Raw genomic sequence first — 17500 nt, 5'->3', positions numbered from 1 at the left:
ACCACGAAGGTTCTGCTGAAGGAGAACGGCGTTAATCTGATGCTAACGGTAGTCGACACACCTGGGTTTGGCGACGCCGTGGACAATAGCGATTGGTTAGTGTCGTGGGTTTAACGCGGTTCTCTCTCAATTCACCTTCTTTTATTTAGTTTGTGGTGGAGTGATCAGATATATTTTTTTTAATGAGATAAAGATGTAACAGTTTCATGAGGATTTACATTCCTCATTTTTATGATATCTTATTAATGCCTGTGCATATGTACGCGCGCAAAATATCTCACCACCCACAACCCCCACCCCACAACACAACCCACACAACCACACACACCACCACCACACAACACAACACACACACACAACAACACAACATACAACACACACAATTACAACATAACACACACAAACAAACACTAACTATACAACACACTACAACATACACACACACAAACACATACACACACAACATCAATAACTAACTACATATATAAACATAATATATATAAATATATATATTTAATATATAATATATATTATATATAATATATATATATAATTATATAATTAATATATATATATATATATATATATATATATATATATATATATATATATATATATGTATATATTTATATATATATATATATATAATATATAATTATATAATATATATAATATATATATATATATATTACATATATATAATTTTATATATAATATAATATATGAAATACATATATATATATATATATATATATATATATATATATATATATATATATATATATATATATGTATATATAATATTTTTCTTCAACTTTTCAGCTGGCAACCAGTAATACAGTATGTGGAATCGAAATATGAAGAATATCTGAATTGCGAGTCTAGGGTTAACAGAACACAGATTAGTGACAGCAGGGTAAGTAGACATTGTTTGTTTTTATGTGATATTTAGTTTCTAGTTAGATGTTTTGTATTAAAAAAAAAAAAAAAAAAAAATTACACCAATAGAAGCAGTTATTACAAATTGTTTGTTTGTGTTTGTTTAATGTATAATTTAAATGTTTTTTCACTTTTTTAAAATTAAAAAACAATATTAACACATTTCTATTGAACTTCTGCAGGTACACTGTTGCCTGTACTACATTGCTCCCTCTGGTCATGGTCTAAAACCCCTGGATGTGGAGTTCATGAAGCGTCTCCATGACAAGGTCAACATCATTCCTGTCATAGCCAAAGCAGACACTCTCACACCTGATGAATGTCAGCATTTGAAGAAGCAGGTAAATCCCTAATAGGCTGGAGGACTTTCTTTCTTTCTTTCTTTCCATTTTTTTGTTATTGCTGTGATATATTCTTTGTTCATGTTTTATCTTAGGCAAACTCAAAACTTGCCTTCAAAAGCCAAGAGGAGGTTCAAAGCTTATCGTTTTTTCTTGAGATATTTATGCCTTTTTGTTGATACTCTCTTTTTGTAGTAGATGTGAACTGCCATACTTTTGTTTCTGAGATGTATTGGTTGTTTCATAGATTTGTTTTCTTCTTTTCTTTTTTCAGATACTCAACGAAATAGCTCAGCATAAGATTAAGATCTATGAGTTCCCAGAGGACGAGTCAGACCCTACATCAATCAAGATGAAACAACGTGTGCCATTCGCTGTCGTCGGGTCCAACACAACAGTTGAAGTTGACGGAAAGAAACTAAGGGGTCGCAGATATCCATGGGGAGTTGTAGAAGGTAATAGGTGTTTCTTTTTCAGAAATAATTTTGTGAAGGAGTAAATGTCTAGTGTTTTTTATAACTGTTTTACTAATAAAGTTGAAGCATATAGATGAAATGTTGGTATTTGTGTTTTTTCTTTATAATTCTATTATAATTCTATATACAATGTTCCGGTGCCACGTATGACATATGTATACATAAAAGAAACCTGAAGTTGTGCAGCAGACTTGAACAGTATCAAATCTTTTCAGTGGAAAACATGGAACATTGCGACTTCATTCCCCTCCGCAACATGCTGATTCGGACTCACATGCAGGACCTCAAGGATGTCACCAACAATGTACATTATGAGAACTATAGGTGTCGTAAATTAGCAGGTATCGGAGGAACAGATGGAAAGATCAAGATAACAAACAAGTAAGTTGGATCTTACAGATTTCCTTACGTCCACTGCTCGTTTTATCTCAGTGTGCATATTGTGATTAGGGCACCATATATGTGTTTCTTCTTTCATGGTTAGGGTTGAAATTCCTTTGGCTTTCAGTGAAACACAGTGTGCATGGTGTTTACTCTTTGTTTATTAAACCAATAGGTCTTGAAATGAAATTAGACAAGAAAGATATATATGTATTGTGTAATTCTTTTTATTTTCATATGACACATTATTACATAAAAGAACTTACAAGTATATGTATACAATAGATTGTTAAGAAAGACCTTATAACACAAAAGGTTTGCTTGGTCATTATTTTGCCCAGCATTTACATACGGCTATTACGTTACTGCTTGATTTGTTTTGCAGACTGATTAGGCCTTTTCTTTAATGTTGTCTGAAATTTTATCCTGTTCATAGGATGTTAAAATTTACTTGTTCTCTCATAGTCAGTGTTGAAGCATGGTACAAAGCTTATGATATACTTTAATGCTAGATTTTCTTTTCTCTTGAAATGAATCAAAATTTAAACTCACATACAAAGGGAGATATATATGTATGGTGCCTTTGTCATGAAAACAATTTTTATATAATTATCATGAAAGATGTGATGTAGAGGTCCCATGTTAATGTTTGTTGTGAGTAGCATACTCGGTACGTTATGCAGAGGATGATAGAACTTTGCCTTGAACCTAGCAGTTATTTTTTGATAATGAAAAAATAGTTTCATGCAATGTGTTTGATGTTTTAGTTTCTCTCCTCTTGCATTGGACTGCAATGAATCTTGCCAGTTTGCACTGCTTGGTTACTCGCACCAGTAGTGGTACAGTACAGCTTGGTTATGACAGTTTCCCCCCCTCATGAATTATAACTATCCACATACTGGCATATGTTGCAATATGATTGTATATTTCTTTATGTAATGATTCAACTATGCACTTTAGTTTAGACTGAATTAAAGAATTAGTACACATAGCTGGTCAAGAATTTTTTTATTGATATCTAACTCCTGTCTATTTTTTCGTCTTTTCTCTTTCCTGTTTTCCGATCTTGTGCTTCCAGATAATATCTCTTCCTCCTCTTCCATCTGGTCTCTTGCTACGTTTTCTTTGGTTATTCTCATTCTCTCTCTCTCTCTCTCTCTCTCTCTCTCTTTCTCTCTTTCTCTCTCTTTCTCTCTCTCTCTCTCCTCTCCTTCCTCTCTTCCTCTCTCTCTCTCTCTCTCTTCCTCTCTCTCTCTCTTCCTCTCTCTCTCTCTCTCTCTCTCTTCTCTCTCTCTTCTCTTCTCTCTCTTCTCTCTCTCTCTCTCTGTCTCTGCTTCTCTCTCTCTCTCTCTCTCTCTTCTTCTCCCTCCCTCTCCCTCTCCCTCTCCCTCTCCCTTACCTTATCTCTCTTCCTCCCTTCCCTTCCCTTACCTTGCTCTTTGCATTTTCATCTCACCTCTGTATCCTCTCTTTCTCTTTCTCTATTTTCCTTTTAGCCAAACTGTTTCTAAGGTCATTTTTAAGCTAGATATTAGGCTCATTTCATAGTCCCATAATGAATGTTAAGTGGCTCCACTTGAACTGCCCCTGCAAGACGGATAACACCTGTCTGTCTTTTATTCCTATGGCACTTGAGTTGTAGTACACTCTATATGAAAAATTCTACTGTTCACATTTCTGATGTTGATTTTGATTCAGCCCTTCATGCCCTCAGAGGATAGTGAACAGTTATGTTGCGGTTTGGTAAGTGGGGTTGTGTTCCAAGCATCACCGTATACCTTGTCTCTTTCTCAGCCTTATGATAGAAAGTCTTATGAAAAAAAAAAAAGAGATCATTACTTGTGTGGCATGAATATTTAATAGTAAGTCTGTAGTATCTCTTAAGAAATTTAGATTTGTCCTGTATACTTAGATGAATATTTTAAGTGCAAGTCTCACTCTTGGTTTATGTGGAAGGATATCAGTTAACAGAACTGGTGGGAGCAGAAGTATCAAGCTGTTCTTATTTTTGATTACATAACCTTATTGTTGAAATGTTGGTAAAAATTACTTCAGATTAAATTTGGAAGCAAATTTTAAAGTAGATATTTTTTTCTTGCTATCATCACTTTGACTATGGTGGTGATGATAATAACTTTCCCGATAATGATTGTATGTATGATGAATGCATTATCATTTATCACCTGAGATCATGAACAAAAAACATTGTTTTATTGTTAATGCTTTCCAGAAATCCATCTTGCAGTAAAATTGATACAAGCTTCATTTCTTGCTTTTTTTTTTTTTTTCTTTTCTTTTTTCTTTTTTGAAAATGACTTAGGATTATTAAGGCTGAGGATTTGCTTTGAAATATCACAAGTTCTAAAACCTCACGAGTAGGTAGCTTTCTGGCAATGCATTGTTTGTGTTTTCGTTTCCTTCTTTTCGGTTATTGCATTTAATTTGTAATCTAGATTGTCAATATGCTCAAGTGACATGATGCATCACTTGTATCAGATCTTGTGGGGAAAAAAAGTAATGAATAAGTAGGTTTGGCCTTTTATCATCCAAAGGTGATTACGTGATTGGTTTGGTTGGAAGCTGGATGAGTTTTTTTCTTTTTTTCTTTTCTTTTTTTCTTTTTTTAAGGAATGTTGGTACTAGAAAACGTAGTTAGTTTGTCACTGCAAATTTTGTTTTACAATTTATCCGTTTTCAATTGGTACATAAGTACTTGAATTATTGGTTCTATTCTTGAAATTTTTTTAACATTTATAGATTATTGATTTGAAGGCATGTTTGATCATGCATGAAGTACATAGTAACAAGTTTAGTGTAAAAACTAGTGTCGAGGAACTTTACCTGTGATGTTCTGTAGCAGATTAGCCATGATTTTTTTCCCCCTAATTCTGATTTGTGCATTTCCTATCACTTTCTAGTGTGAACAAGCACTTTTGATTAGCACCTCAACTTTTTTCCTTCTGTAGTCATATTTTCTACACAGTAGGTATTAATTAAGAGACATGAATTTAGACCAGCAAGCATGATTTTTATAGAAATATTCATGTTTGTTAAAGGAAAGACATATTAGATAGCAGTTTCAGTCATGGTAAACTAGATAAATAAAACTCTCTTTATGTGTGTTTGTCTGTTTTTCTGTCTGTTTGTGTCTGTGTCTGTGTGAGAAAGATAGAGAAAGAGTTTGTGTTTGTGTTAGAGTGAGTTGAGTATGTGGGAGTGAATGACATGAGTAAATGGCTGCCAGGAACAAGGGAAATGAATATACTCATGTTTTTCCAAAACCTGAATAGAACAGAGAGAGTTAGCTTGGAGATCTTTAGTACTATCCCAGTACCTTGTGTCACCATAGATGTCATTTAATCAAATTGAGAGGGTCTCAGTACTTCTCATACAATTTTAGCCTTTGGATCTGTAGAAAAAAAAGGTTTAATTTTTTTTTCTTAATAATGAATAATGCAACTTGTATAAAGCATCCTGTGATTGCTGTAGAGATTAGCCAGGAATTATAGACTTTTGATGTTGATAAGTAGATTAATCATAGCTTATTTTTGTTACTTGATACTTCAGCCAATTTACAATTACAGAGTCAAGGCTGAGTCAGACTTTCAGGAAGACAAAGATAACTTTCACGATTAACATTCATTATGTGTGAGCTATGAGATTTTTAGTTTTAGGCCTTATAATAGTTAGCATGTATCTCTGATAGCATTATGTTGAACTTTTAGTGTTGGTTCTCATAATATAATTTAGTTTGGTTCCGAAAGTGTGTTGTGATCAGTGCATAATTTGCAACTTCTTCTAGGAACCCACTGGCGCAGATGGAGGAGGAAAAGAACGAGCACACCAACCGCATGAAGAAGATGGAGGCAGAGATGGAACAGGTCTTCGAGATGAAGGTCAAGGAGAAAATGGGAAAACTGAATGAGCTAGAGCAAGATGTATGTAAAGTGCAATTTTTCTTTCTTTCTCTCTTTCGTTCTTGCTTTCTTTTTTCTTTTCTTTTACCGGTTCTAATTGGTAATTATTGATTGATTGATTTCAGTCTTTCCATTTTTTAGAAAAGGGTGAGAAATAGTCTTTGTAAATTTTGTATATATCATATATTTTTGAAGGATAAGAGTGACAGTAGAAAGGATAATTTTCCAAGGTCAGTAGGACTTATTGTAACTTGATCGACAGCTACAAAAACGTAATGAGACTATGCGCAAGAAGCTCGAGTCAGATACCTTAGAATTAGAAGAAGAACGGGAACGATTTGAGCGAGAGAAGAAGGCCTGGGAAGCTGCCAATAACATCACCGTGGAGGAACTGCACCGGAAGTCTTTAGAATCCATCAGTAGAGAGTGAGTAATGCCTCTTTTTGAATCAGGTTCATTGTTTATCCTTTTATTTATTTACTTTTTTTTTCTTTCTTTCTTTCTTTCCTTTTCTTGGTAGATTTTTATTATTCATTATTATTATTATTCAGATAGTGTTTTGGTCGACAATGATAGTTTATTATTTGCAGTATTTCTCTATCCCCACTTTGAAGCACGAGTTGAAACTAAATATTCATCAAATCTTTCAAAAATACAGTTTCTCTTCATTTCTACTGGACCAATTTATACTTTTTTTTGTATTTTATTTACAATTAGTTGCATGTTAAAGGTAAGTTAGACCATAGGTAATGTATCAAGCTGATGCTTCTGTTCACAAGATATCGGCCCTGTTTTTTGCGCTTGTTGAAATATGCGCTGATTAACACCGAGTTGTGCTTGGCAATTCCTTCTTCGTTGAAGGACGGGAAGATAACCAGTAAGGAAACGTAATTGATTATTAAATCTGGCTTAAGCATAGTAACATTTCTCTCTCTCTATCCTCTTCATCTTCTTTCTTTTCCTCGCTCTTGATTTTCTAATTGTGGGAGTTACTTTTGATGGGAGAATCCACATAACTTTTACTAGCTATAAAGAGACATTGGGAGGGATATGCTTATAATACAGTCAATGTATTGCTTATCTCAGAGGTCAGTGTTTCAATGTTTAGTTGACAAGAAAGGATCATTATCAAGCATTGTATATTTGCTGAAATGTAGAGAGAATTGTTTTTAATTAGCAGTAAATTTGAAATTGTAAGACTGTATTTGTTTATTGTCTGTTAGTTTTCATCATGGAAATATCAGAGAGGTAATTGTTATGTTCAAATGTTTATTGCTTTTTTTTTTCTCTCTTTTTTTTTTCCTTTTCTTCTCCCTCATGCTCTTCTGTATGGCTTCTCTTTGTATACTGCATACATTTATGTCCTTCAGCCAGCAGGAAAATCTGTTATTTATCAGAAAATGCTTTTATATTTTATAAGTCTTGTATATGAGCCCAGTCACATCCTTATTTTGATAAGCAAATGCTTAAGCCAGTTACTTATGTGATTACTAAATAGGGTTAATCTGTATCCTTTGAATCTGCAGGCTTTTTATACATTGTTGTTGGTTTTATTATCATCAGGTTGCCATGGTTGTTGCATTGCAAATTTGCTTTTTATTTAATCCACATTTAACCATTTATTTGATATATTTTTGCAACACCCTTTTTAAGCCAAGCTACTTTTTTGATGTTGAGTTACAACTTCAGCATTTAACCTTTTCTCTAGTGAATAGCAACAGCTTTACCCTGCTAGCTTGTTTGTTTCTTTAGGATTATTTAAGGTTTAGACATTTATAAGATTATTAATGTTTTGCAGATGTCATGAAGTGAAAGTATTGAGTAAGAAGCCATATTAACAGTGACCATTTGTCATTCTTTCTCTCTACCCTTTTCTCTTACAAAAACGTTACTTGTTTGTAATAAACCTTTCTGGAAAAGGGCCTCCAGAATCAGCTCTCACTTGATTACTTTCTTCCTAGTTTATTTTTTGCCTACCTGAGAATATAAGCTTCACTTTATTCTTCTCAGTGAGGATGTAAGCATTAATATATCCTGCTGATGATTATTCTGTAGAGGTTTTTGAATCACAGTTGACATATAAGCCCTCCATTATAGTGTTAGTGTTTGATTACCCCCACGTTACACCATTAACCCCTTGAATGCCACATTCAGATTGAACCTAGCCCATGGCCAAATAACAATATCACTTCTTTTTGTGGAGGAAGAACTCAATGCCAACCATTCAGAAATTTGACTGCAGTGCTCAACAAATATGAGAAAACAGTTGTGACTATAAATAGGTCAGATTTAAATTTTATCATAATTATAAACAGGTAAAAATATATTAATTGTGTAAAAGTGGTCTTGCTAAATTCAATACACAGGTGTGCATAGTGTAAGGATTCTTAATCTATTTTCATCTGTCTCTAAGCATCCCCCTCAATGATATTCAATAAATTTTTACTCTGTTCTTCAGTTACTGTAGTGGTCATGCAGATTCAAGGTAGATTTTCTCCACTTAACCCATTGGATCCAGGTGCCTTGTGGCCTGCACATGGACCAAAATCCATGCATTAGGCTTGAGTGGCAACTCTCCCAGGTGTGTGGCTTGTAGGCCCTCGCCACACAAACACTCATGTGCACTATCAAGACTTCTTGCCTCCCCTTAGCATTGTTATTATCTCTTTTTCTTCATAAGTGTTTTCCATTTTTCAAGGACAGTATTTGTCATTTGATGTGCTGTATCAATATGGTAATATACAGTTTTCCTTGAGCAAACTCTATATTATCTCTAGGCAGTCTGCAAGTTGCTCGTCATGGTGGGTAGGAATAGAATCCTGAGCATGGAGATATTGTCCTCCCTGGAGCTGGCACTCTGCCTGCCATGGCTAATGGACAGAACATTTCACTTTCATTTACTGGTGGAAATAATGCAAGAGTCCCTTCCTAAATGCCCAACAAGTCTAATCTTCCTCCATGAGCTTTGTGCATTCACAGAGAGTCATCCCAGTCCTTCAGGGGAAATTTTCATTACAGTACAATCCTGTCACCCAAGCTGTCAGCCAAATTTTTCCTGGCATGGCTGTCACATCACCTGGATCCAATGGTTAAGGAAGCATACATTTTCTTGAGGATAGGTTTCTAAGAATGAGTTGCATGGTAAAGTTAAAAGGAAAATTCCAGTGTAGTGCACAAGGCAGAAAGCCATTACCAGAAAAAAAGACATACTACCTACCTTTCCTTCTTTCGTCACCACTACACCAAATACATGTCTCATGTAAGTAAAGATGCAATCAGTCTTTTAAGCTTATAGACTTAGATGGAGTCCAATGGCTGATACTGATTTTATGAATGATTTTGTCAGCAGTAGGCTTGTTGGGTATTCTCAAAGTTTATTTCATTCTTTAGTGATACTGTAACCAAAGTTCTAGTCAAGGAATTTTATGTTCTAGTCTTAGAGATACTTGAGCATATAAGAGGAATCATCCTAAATTTGGAAGTAATTATTTGATTCTTTTGAAATTCCTGTTTCTGGTGGCTTTACACTTTACGCATTGAAAAGTAGAAACCTCTGGCAAGCAGCAGTAAATTAGAACAGTAGTTTTAGCTCATTTGTTTGTTGATGATCCAATTTTTAGTGCAGAAATATGAGGCGTGTTCATGTTACAGGTAATGTGGAGGTAAGTTCAGGTTGAGCGTTTGGGTGAAAAGGTCCCCTGTTATTATACAAAAATAATTTTCAGACCCTAGTATTTTATGAATGTCTTATATATGGCCATGAAAAGATTTTTGGGACTGCTTTCTTCACTCTTAATTTATTTTTTATCTAATAAATGGTTACTGATATTAGTGTCTATTGAAATTTTCATGATATTGATGTCTTATGTGTGATATTTGGTAACTGTAGAATTGTGTAGTAGTTTATAAATGTCTTTATTTGTATATGTATGTGTGGGTTTGTATATTTATATATGTCACACATACATATATACACAAATTTACATATGTATATACACATTTATACATATATTGATAGATACATCTATATTTTTTATTGTTTTTACTTGAAATTGCAAATATATAGAGTAAAGACTTTAGGAACTGTATACTATATCAAAAGATATGAATGTGATTTGATCCAGATTTATGGATATGTCCAAGGGTTGTAAATCTTAATACATAGCATGAAGATTTTTCTGAGACCTCAAGGCAAGTCTAAAAGACAGAGCATTATCCATCCTCTTGAGTATGAAATGAATTAGCGAAGTATTAAAAAGCAATTTGCCTATCCCATTAAAATGATTAAGACTGAGCCTGAGGTCTCAAGAGTCCTTCTATCTTCCACAACTTTGACTTTCCTTTTGTCCTTTTCAAACATAGGAAGCGCAGAATCACTCATGCCAGCTTCTTTATTCAAGCAGTCAGCTGAACACAAAAACCCTAGAACCCCTTCTTTTCATAAGCATCAAAGACACCACTTCACTTTTCTTACACTCCACAAATGTTTACTTTGGTATCATCACTAGATGGGTCAAAAGGACATTTAATGGGCATACACTTGTACCCACTTCCCTCAGATTACATTTTTACGGACATTATTGCTTAGGAATAGAGAATCACATTTTGTAGGCAACTTACTTGCATGGTAAATGATCACAATAAGCAGTGTCTCCTTCCTTTTGCTCTTTAATATAAAGCTAGTTAAAGTTTGCATCTGCCTGCTTGATGTAAGAGGAATGAATGATAGGTTATGGAATTCAGGCTCATAGGAGCATTCATTGAACTTTTGTGTTCTTCAATAGTCTACACAGCAACTAAATATAAAAAGATACTGTCTTTTTCATTCATTCTTGTCAGCATTTCTGTTCAGATGAACTTTTAAACATTTTGTTAATTCTTGTCAATAGTTTTGTTACAGTGCAACTTCAAATATAGTTACATTTAGCTCTTGCAGATTATGAATATCATTTCTAGGTATAGATGTGTTCCTTTATTTTATGAAGTAGATAGTTTTTTTCCTTGTGGATTGTGTGTTTGTAATTATATCCATAATTGTGTGTGTCACTGAAATGTCTAAATGGTGCATGACTGAATAGCAAGGCTTCATGGCTAAGATCCATTTACAGCATTGATGTGCAGTATTTTCTTCAAATGAATGAAAAGTGTAAAAGATTAGGAACCACTGCAGCACTTGAGAGAAGTGAATAGAGGGTGCACAGTAGCTCAGAGAATTTCTTTTAACAAACTTGATTGCAGTAACACCTGAATGAGTGTGCACTAACCTTGGGCTACCTCCCACTAACAGGACCTCTTCTCTGGCGTCATCCAGCAGTGCTTCGGGAAGTTCTCAAAAGAGCTCCCCTAAGTTCTCTCGTACCTACTCTCTTCCCAGACATAAATTCAAACAGAATGAGCAGTGTAACCAGCAGTAGTGGGGCAAGATACCTTGTCTGGATTATGAGGGTTACTGATACGTACTCAAGCGAACCTTGTTATTATTATTTTTTTCCATCATTATACTATTCTAAAGTTTATTGGTTTAATATGATTTTTTTCCCCCTTGTTTTGCTGATTGCTGTTTTTTTTTTTGTTTTTTTTTATCTGCCTAAATGTTAAGCAAATATGTCTTGATCTTCAATACCTTAAGTTCATATCGTGTTAGCAAACATTCATCATATCGACTAGAAAGAAAATGTATATGCAATGTATAGATATATTCATTATCTATTCTCAGATTAGCATTATTATGATAAACTTAGAAACTATGATCTGATACTCAGGCAAGTTAATTTTTATTGACTGCAATATACAGAAGATTTGTATAGAGTACCTCAAATATCATCACCTTGATATGATTTTACAACTTAGTAAAGTGCAGTTAACCTCAGAGCATTTATTTATTTATATACATCTATTTTTCCCTTAATAATCATAGATTCAGATATGGTAAAACAGATACACAGATGTGTATTTTTACAAATAAGTAATGCATTATACCCTAGATCAGTGAAAGGAAAAAATAATGTAGCAATGTATTCACATATAGTTCATAAGATACTCCAGAGTTGTGAAGAAAAAATATATATTAGGAAGTTATTTTAAGATTAATGTGCATGAACGTTTTTCCAATGTAATAGCTAAAGCAGTTATAGCAGGAATCAAATGTACTAGTAATCAGGAGTGAGAGAGAGTTACTGATAGCTTTGCTAGATATATCGTGAGGGAATCCAGATGTGTCCATTGGAAAATGGAAGTATAAAATGAGATATTCCTTTTTTATATATATGAAAATGTATTGTTAAAGTTTTGTTCATATTCAAATGATTTACCCCGACAATTTGTCTGATGCATTTCTAGCAATATTTGTTAAATGTTGTTTTGCCTTGTGTGCCATTTCTGTCATACTAAGAACATGAAGGCACACAAGACAGAGACAAATCTAAGTCTATGGTTGGCATTATTATGACAGTTACATAGTTACTGTTTCAGTGGCTCATAGAGGTTAAGCGATTTTAGTGTGGCATTATTGTAGTATGAATTAGTAACCTATTTTCAAATTAGAGAAAGTTGATTGCTATTTAAAGATCTTTTATTTCATGTAACACATCTGGCCTCCACTGTGATATAGAATATGAGATCAGGCATTTTCATTATAAACACCTTTGCTGCTTGCAGGCCACTAGCAAGAACTACTAGTTTGTGAGAGGCAGGTGAAGAGTAAGACATCAAAAGGTTAACGTTGTAAGATCCAATATTTTATTACCTTTTTGATCATGTATAGACTTACTGTTAAGTATTTTTAAGAAGAAAAAGAGGACCCTTTGTTAATAAATTTTATATTTCCGAAATTTCAAACTACTGCAGATGCAGTACTGTGAACATTTGGTGCCGAAAAATGAGGTAGGGGGGACGGCCTCATGAAAATGAGTGAAGCACAAAGACCAATGGATGAAAAAAAAAAATTTCCTAAAGGCTTTCTCTCACCTATTGCCTTTTGGAACCTTTAAAATAAACACGCTTTTTGGAAGATAAACATGTACTTTTATTCCTTTCAAGAGAATGCTACTAAGCCTTATTACCCCCCCCAAAGGAATCCGAGCCAGTTTGTTTTCGGGCCGAATTGAAATCCTTGCTGCATCTTCTCTTGGCTATAAGAAATTAAAAGTGAACGGTTTACACTTTTGGGCGAAGTCATTTTTTTCTTTTTTGGCCTAAATCCCGGGCCTCGGGCTTTTTCAAATTTTTTCTATGGTGTATTGGGGGGGGTGAAAAAGATGAACTTCTTTGAAAGGAAACAAAAAACTCCTCATTTATGAAGCATCCCCAAGTTGAGACATTTTTCAAAAAATGGACCCAATTTAAAAAGATTTAAAGAAAAAAGCACATTAGTTTTATTTTTTAAAATAATACCCTTTCGTAAACGATGATTAATAGTAACACTTTCTAATTATTTTTGTCACTGTTTATGTCACGTCCATAATTTCATTTTCTTTTCTTTTTTTGTCATGTCAACGAGTTTTAATGAAAGTCGACCAAACCATTCAGAAGCTAGCCAAGCCAGAGATTATTTTTAGTAGATTTTTTTAAGAACCAAATGCTTAAAAAGGGAAAGGGGGGAAAAAAAAGAAAGAAAGAAAAGAAAAAGAAAAAAAAATAAAAAAAAAAAATAAATATTAAAAAAAAAAGGGGGGGGGGTGGGGTTTTTGGGTGGTGGGGGGGGGGGGGGGGGGGTGGGTGTGTGGTGGGGGTGAGGTAGTAGGGATGTAGAGGACAAAGAATAGAAAAAATGTAAAGTTAAAGAATAATATAAGAAAATATAAAAAAATAAAAAAAAAAAGAAAAAAAAATAATAAAAATAAAAAAATAATATGAAATATAAGTTAAAATAAGTTTAATAATTTAAAAAAAAAAGGAAAAAGTTTTAAAGGGGAAAAAGAAATAGAAAATAGGAAAAAGAAAATTATGAAAAGAGAGAAAAGAAAAGTAAATAAAAGGGACTAAATAAAAATAAAAAAAAAAAGGAAAGGAATAAGAAGAAAAAAAAGGAAAAGATATAAGAAAGGGAAATAAAAAAGAAAATAATAGAATAATATATATATAGATAAATGTAATATATTTTAAATAATATATAATAAATTTAAAATTTTAAAAATAATATATTAAAGTAATATAGAGGTAGATATAATGGGTTAGAAGATAGATTTATAATAAGAATTAAAATTTATTAATATATTCATAAAATATAATATTATATAATATATATATATATTTATTATATATATTATATATAATTATTATATATAAAAATATTAAAATTGTATTATATTGATTTGTTAGTATATAAATTATTTTATATATATAATTAATATATATATTATATATATGAAATTATATATGTATTTATATATATGTTTTATATTATATATATTATATATGTAATTTTTATTAGTATATTTTTTGATATATATGTATTTTTTATATTTTTGGTATATATGTTTAATGAAATATGTATATATATTTTTATATGAATTTAATTATATTATGTTATATATGAAATATATATATAATATATATATTTATAATATATTTTAAAAATATATATATAAAAATAGTTATATACGTATATATATGTATGAAATTGTTGTATATATATTAATTTTGTATAATATGTATATTATGGTGTATAATAAATTATATATAATTAAAATATATGATTATATATGATAAATGTATAATATACATAATATAAATTAATAAAATTAATATACAATATATATATATAATATAATATGTATATAATGATATATATGTATATATATGTATTATATATATATAAATATAAAAAATAATATAATAATTTTTTTTTTTTATGTTTAGATTATACACACCCAAAATAGATATACATCCCTGCACATATATGCAAATTCTTAAGAAATAGAACACAACCATATCAAGAAAGGAACAATAAATCATGTTTCATGTCATACTAGACTCCTTACCAGATGATAAGACCAAAATGGAAGTGCATACATGCCTTATGTCCATATGTTTAATATTTAAACTGGGTATTCAGGATTTATTTTTTCATCAGTAACATTTTGTAGACTTGGTATTCTCTGTTGAATCAACTTTTAACTTTAGTATTTCTTTCCCCAACTTCTTTCGTAGTGTTGTTATATATAGCGCAAGTAGATATATTTATAGTATGTATAAATACTGTATTGCAGTACAATGCATTATCCTCTATTATGTTATAATCTTTGATATTTGAAATTTAATTATCAGCATTGGCTGGAAATTTTGTTCTTGGAAATATTTTGAAATATATTTTGCAGAAAGTAATTTTGGAAAGATTTTATACACATGGGCACATACACATAAACATATGCAATATAGGCATATGCATAGTAACATTTACATGCATAAACAGAATCACATAATTTTCACACTGATAAGCACCACATGTTATCATTATTCTATTATTGTTATTATTATTATTATCATTTTTATTATATGGTTATGCAGCCTATTTTATTTTTGAGCATTATCATGTCCTAAATTTTTTTTTAGATCATTTAATTAACCAGAAAATTGATTAGAACACAGTAGAATCTTCATGGTCATTAACTCCATACAATATATACAGTGTACATGAAAATTATATTATAATTTTTTTTATTTGATAATGTTATCAGGCTATATTCTTGGCTTGCATAGTAATTAGGCTCTTTTTTTTTTTTTTTTTTTTTTGTGGTTGTGTGTGTGTGTGTGTGTGTGTGTGTGTGTGTTTGCGAGGCATTGTATAGTGTTTATACAATCAAATAAAAGCATATATTGTATAACGAGTTTTTATAATCCTTTACACTTAATTGTATTCTATCTCTGGTACCGCGAAGAGGAGCAGAAATTTTTATGGTCATTAGCAGACCTGTTGACATATTATTATTGATTTTGACAGTTCAGTCATTAGGAGAGACGGTTTCCCTCGTCTGTAACAGAATCAATTCTCGATTCGGTACAAGTTTTAAAACATGGTGAATATTGCGTCTGTGGATGGGAGGAGGAGCCGCGGGTGCGTCATCTGTAGCACCCGCCTCCTGGTCCTGATTTCGGTTCCGGATATTGGTCATCTTTCTGTTATGACTGGTACTATCTTTGGACTGTAAGGTATTTATGTAGCCATCGCTAGCTACGGTCTGGTGGTTACCTCATGATCATTAACCTGCTTTCAATCTTGACAGGTGTGTGGTTACGCGGTGATCATTGATCTAGTCAACCTGCATGGAGGAGATCCTCGTCTGTACATCAATGGCTATGATTAATGATTTCGGATACGGGGTAATGATTAGTTAAACTTCAGTGGTCATCTTTTGTATGCTGATGCACCATTTCAACCGCAAGGTGTGTGCGTTAGCCATCGTTAGCTATGGGGCTATTGGTGTCTCGGATCATTAACCTGCCTTTCACTCTCGCCAAGGTTAGTGATCAGTCAATCTATGTCACCTGTACCTACTTGGGAGGGATACTCATCTGTATTTACCATCATGTTTCAATATTTATCTTATGATGCGTCATGTACGAACATAAAATGCATATGTGAAATTAGGTGAATGATTTCGGGTATTAGATTATGTTGTTGGACATTGGTTGCGGTTTGTGGTTTCGTCAAGGACCACTGATTACATCACGGGTCACTGCGACTTTCACATTCATGTACGTATGTGAAGGTGTTCGATGCCAACCTACATTATCCTGCTCTTCACTCTACGATAAGGTTGTGTGGTACGCTGTGATGCATTGATTCTATGTCACCGGTCACCTACATTGGAGGGGAGACTCGTTGCTAAGTACATATGTTTCATTATTTCTCTTAGGATGCGTCATATACGAACATAAAAATGCATATGTGAAAGAGGTTAATGATTTCCGGGTATTGATTATGTTGTTGTGTTGTGGACATGCGTTGCGGTTTGCCGGTTTCGTCAAGGTCACTGATTACGTCACCCCCCCCCCCCCCCCCCCGGTCACTGGCCGACTTTCACATTCATGTATTACATGAAGGTGTTCGATTTTGTCCACCTACATTATACTGATTTCACTCTCGATAATGTTGTGTGTTACGCCGGTGATCATAATCTATGTCACCGTCACCTGCATTTGGAGGGGATACTGGCTGTAAGTACATCATTTGTTGGCATTATTTCTCTTATGAGGCATCATGTACGCAACATAAAATGACATGTGAAAGTAGGTTAATGATTTTCCTGTTATTGATTATGTTGTTGTTGTGTGGACATTGGTTTGCGGGTTTGCGGTTTCGTCAAGGTCACTGATTACGTCACGGTCACTGGCCTACTTTCACATTCAATGTACGTACATGAAATGTGCAGCGTTCTGTCCATATTACAACTACTTATATGTATAACACATATACATATATATATGTATATGTATACACACATCT

The 17500-nt window shown here is 32.8% G+C and overlaps 1 protein-coding gene across 12 annotated transcripts in view; it reads left to right on the top strand.

Moving 5' to 3' along the window:
• LOC119595746 (septin-7-like) overlaps positions 1-17500 on the top strand; it is a 178967-nt gene that overhangs the window by 126139 nt on the left and 35328 nt on the right. For 11 of the 12 annotated variants that reach the window (XM_037944871.1, XM_037944873.1, XM_037944876.1 and 8 more), the window contains 8 exons: positions 1-95; positions 823-916; positions 1122-1280; positions 1555-1735; positions 1972-2137; positions 5940-6075; positions 6317-6480; positions 11342-11483. The exon at positions 1-95 is cut by the window's left edge and continues 6 nt beyond it. In XM_037944871.1, coding sequence (XP_037800799.1) covers positions 1-95; positions 823-916; positions 1122-1280; positions 1555-1735; positions 1972-2137; positions 5940-6075; positions 6317-6480; positions 11342-11468 — 1122 coding nt within the window. In that variant the 3' untranslated portion in view covers positions 11469-11483. Of the gene's footprint in view, positions 96-822; positions 917-1121; positions 1281-1554; positions 1736-1971; positions 2138-5939; positions 6076-6316; positions 6481-11341; positions 11484-17500 lie in introns of those variants that run through there. The other variant, XM_037944869.1, reaches the window with a different exon arrangement.

This window comes from Penaeus monodon, chromosome 36 (genome assembly GCF_015228065.2).
Source record: "Penaeus monodon isolate SGIC_2016 chromosome 36, NSTDA_Pmon_1, whole genome shotgun sequence".
NCBI classification, from domain to species: domain Eukaryota; kingdom Metazoa; phylum Arthropoda; class Malacostraca; order Decapoda; family Penaeidae; genus Penaeus; species Penaeus monodon.
This window is presented reverse-complemented; position numbering and strand designations above follow the sequence as displayed.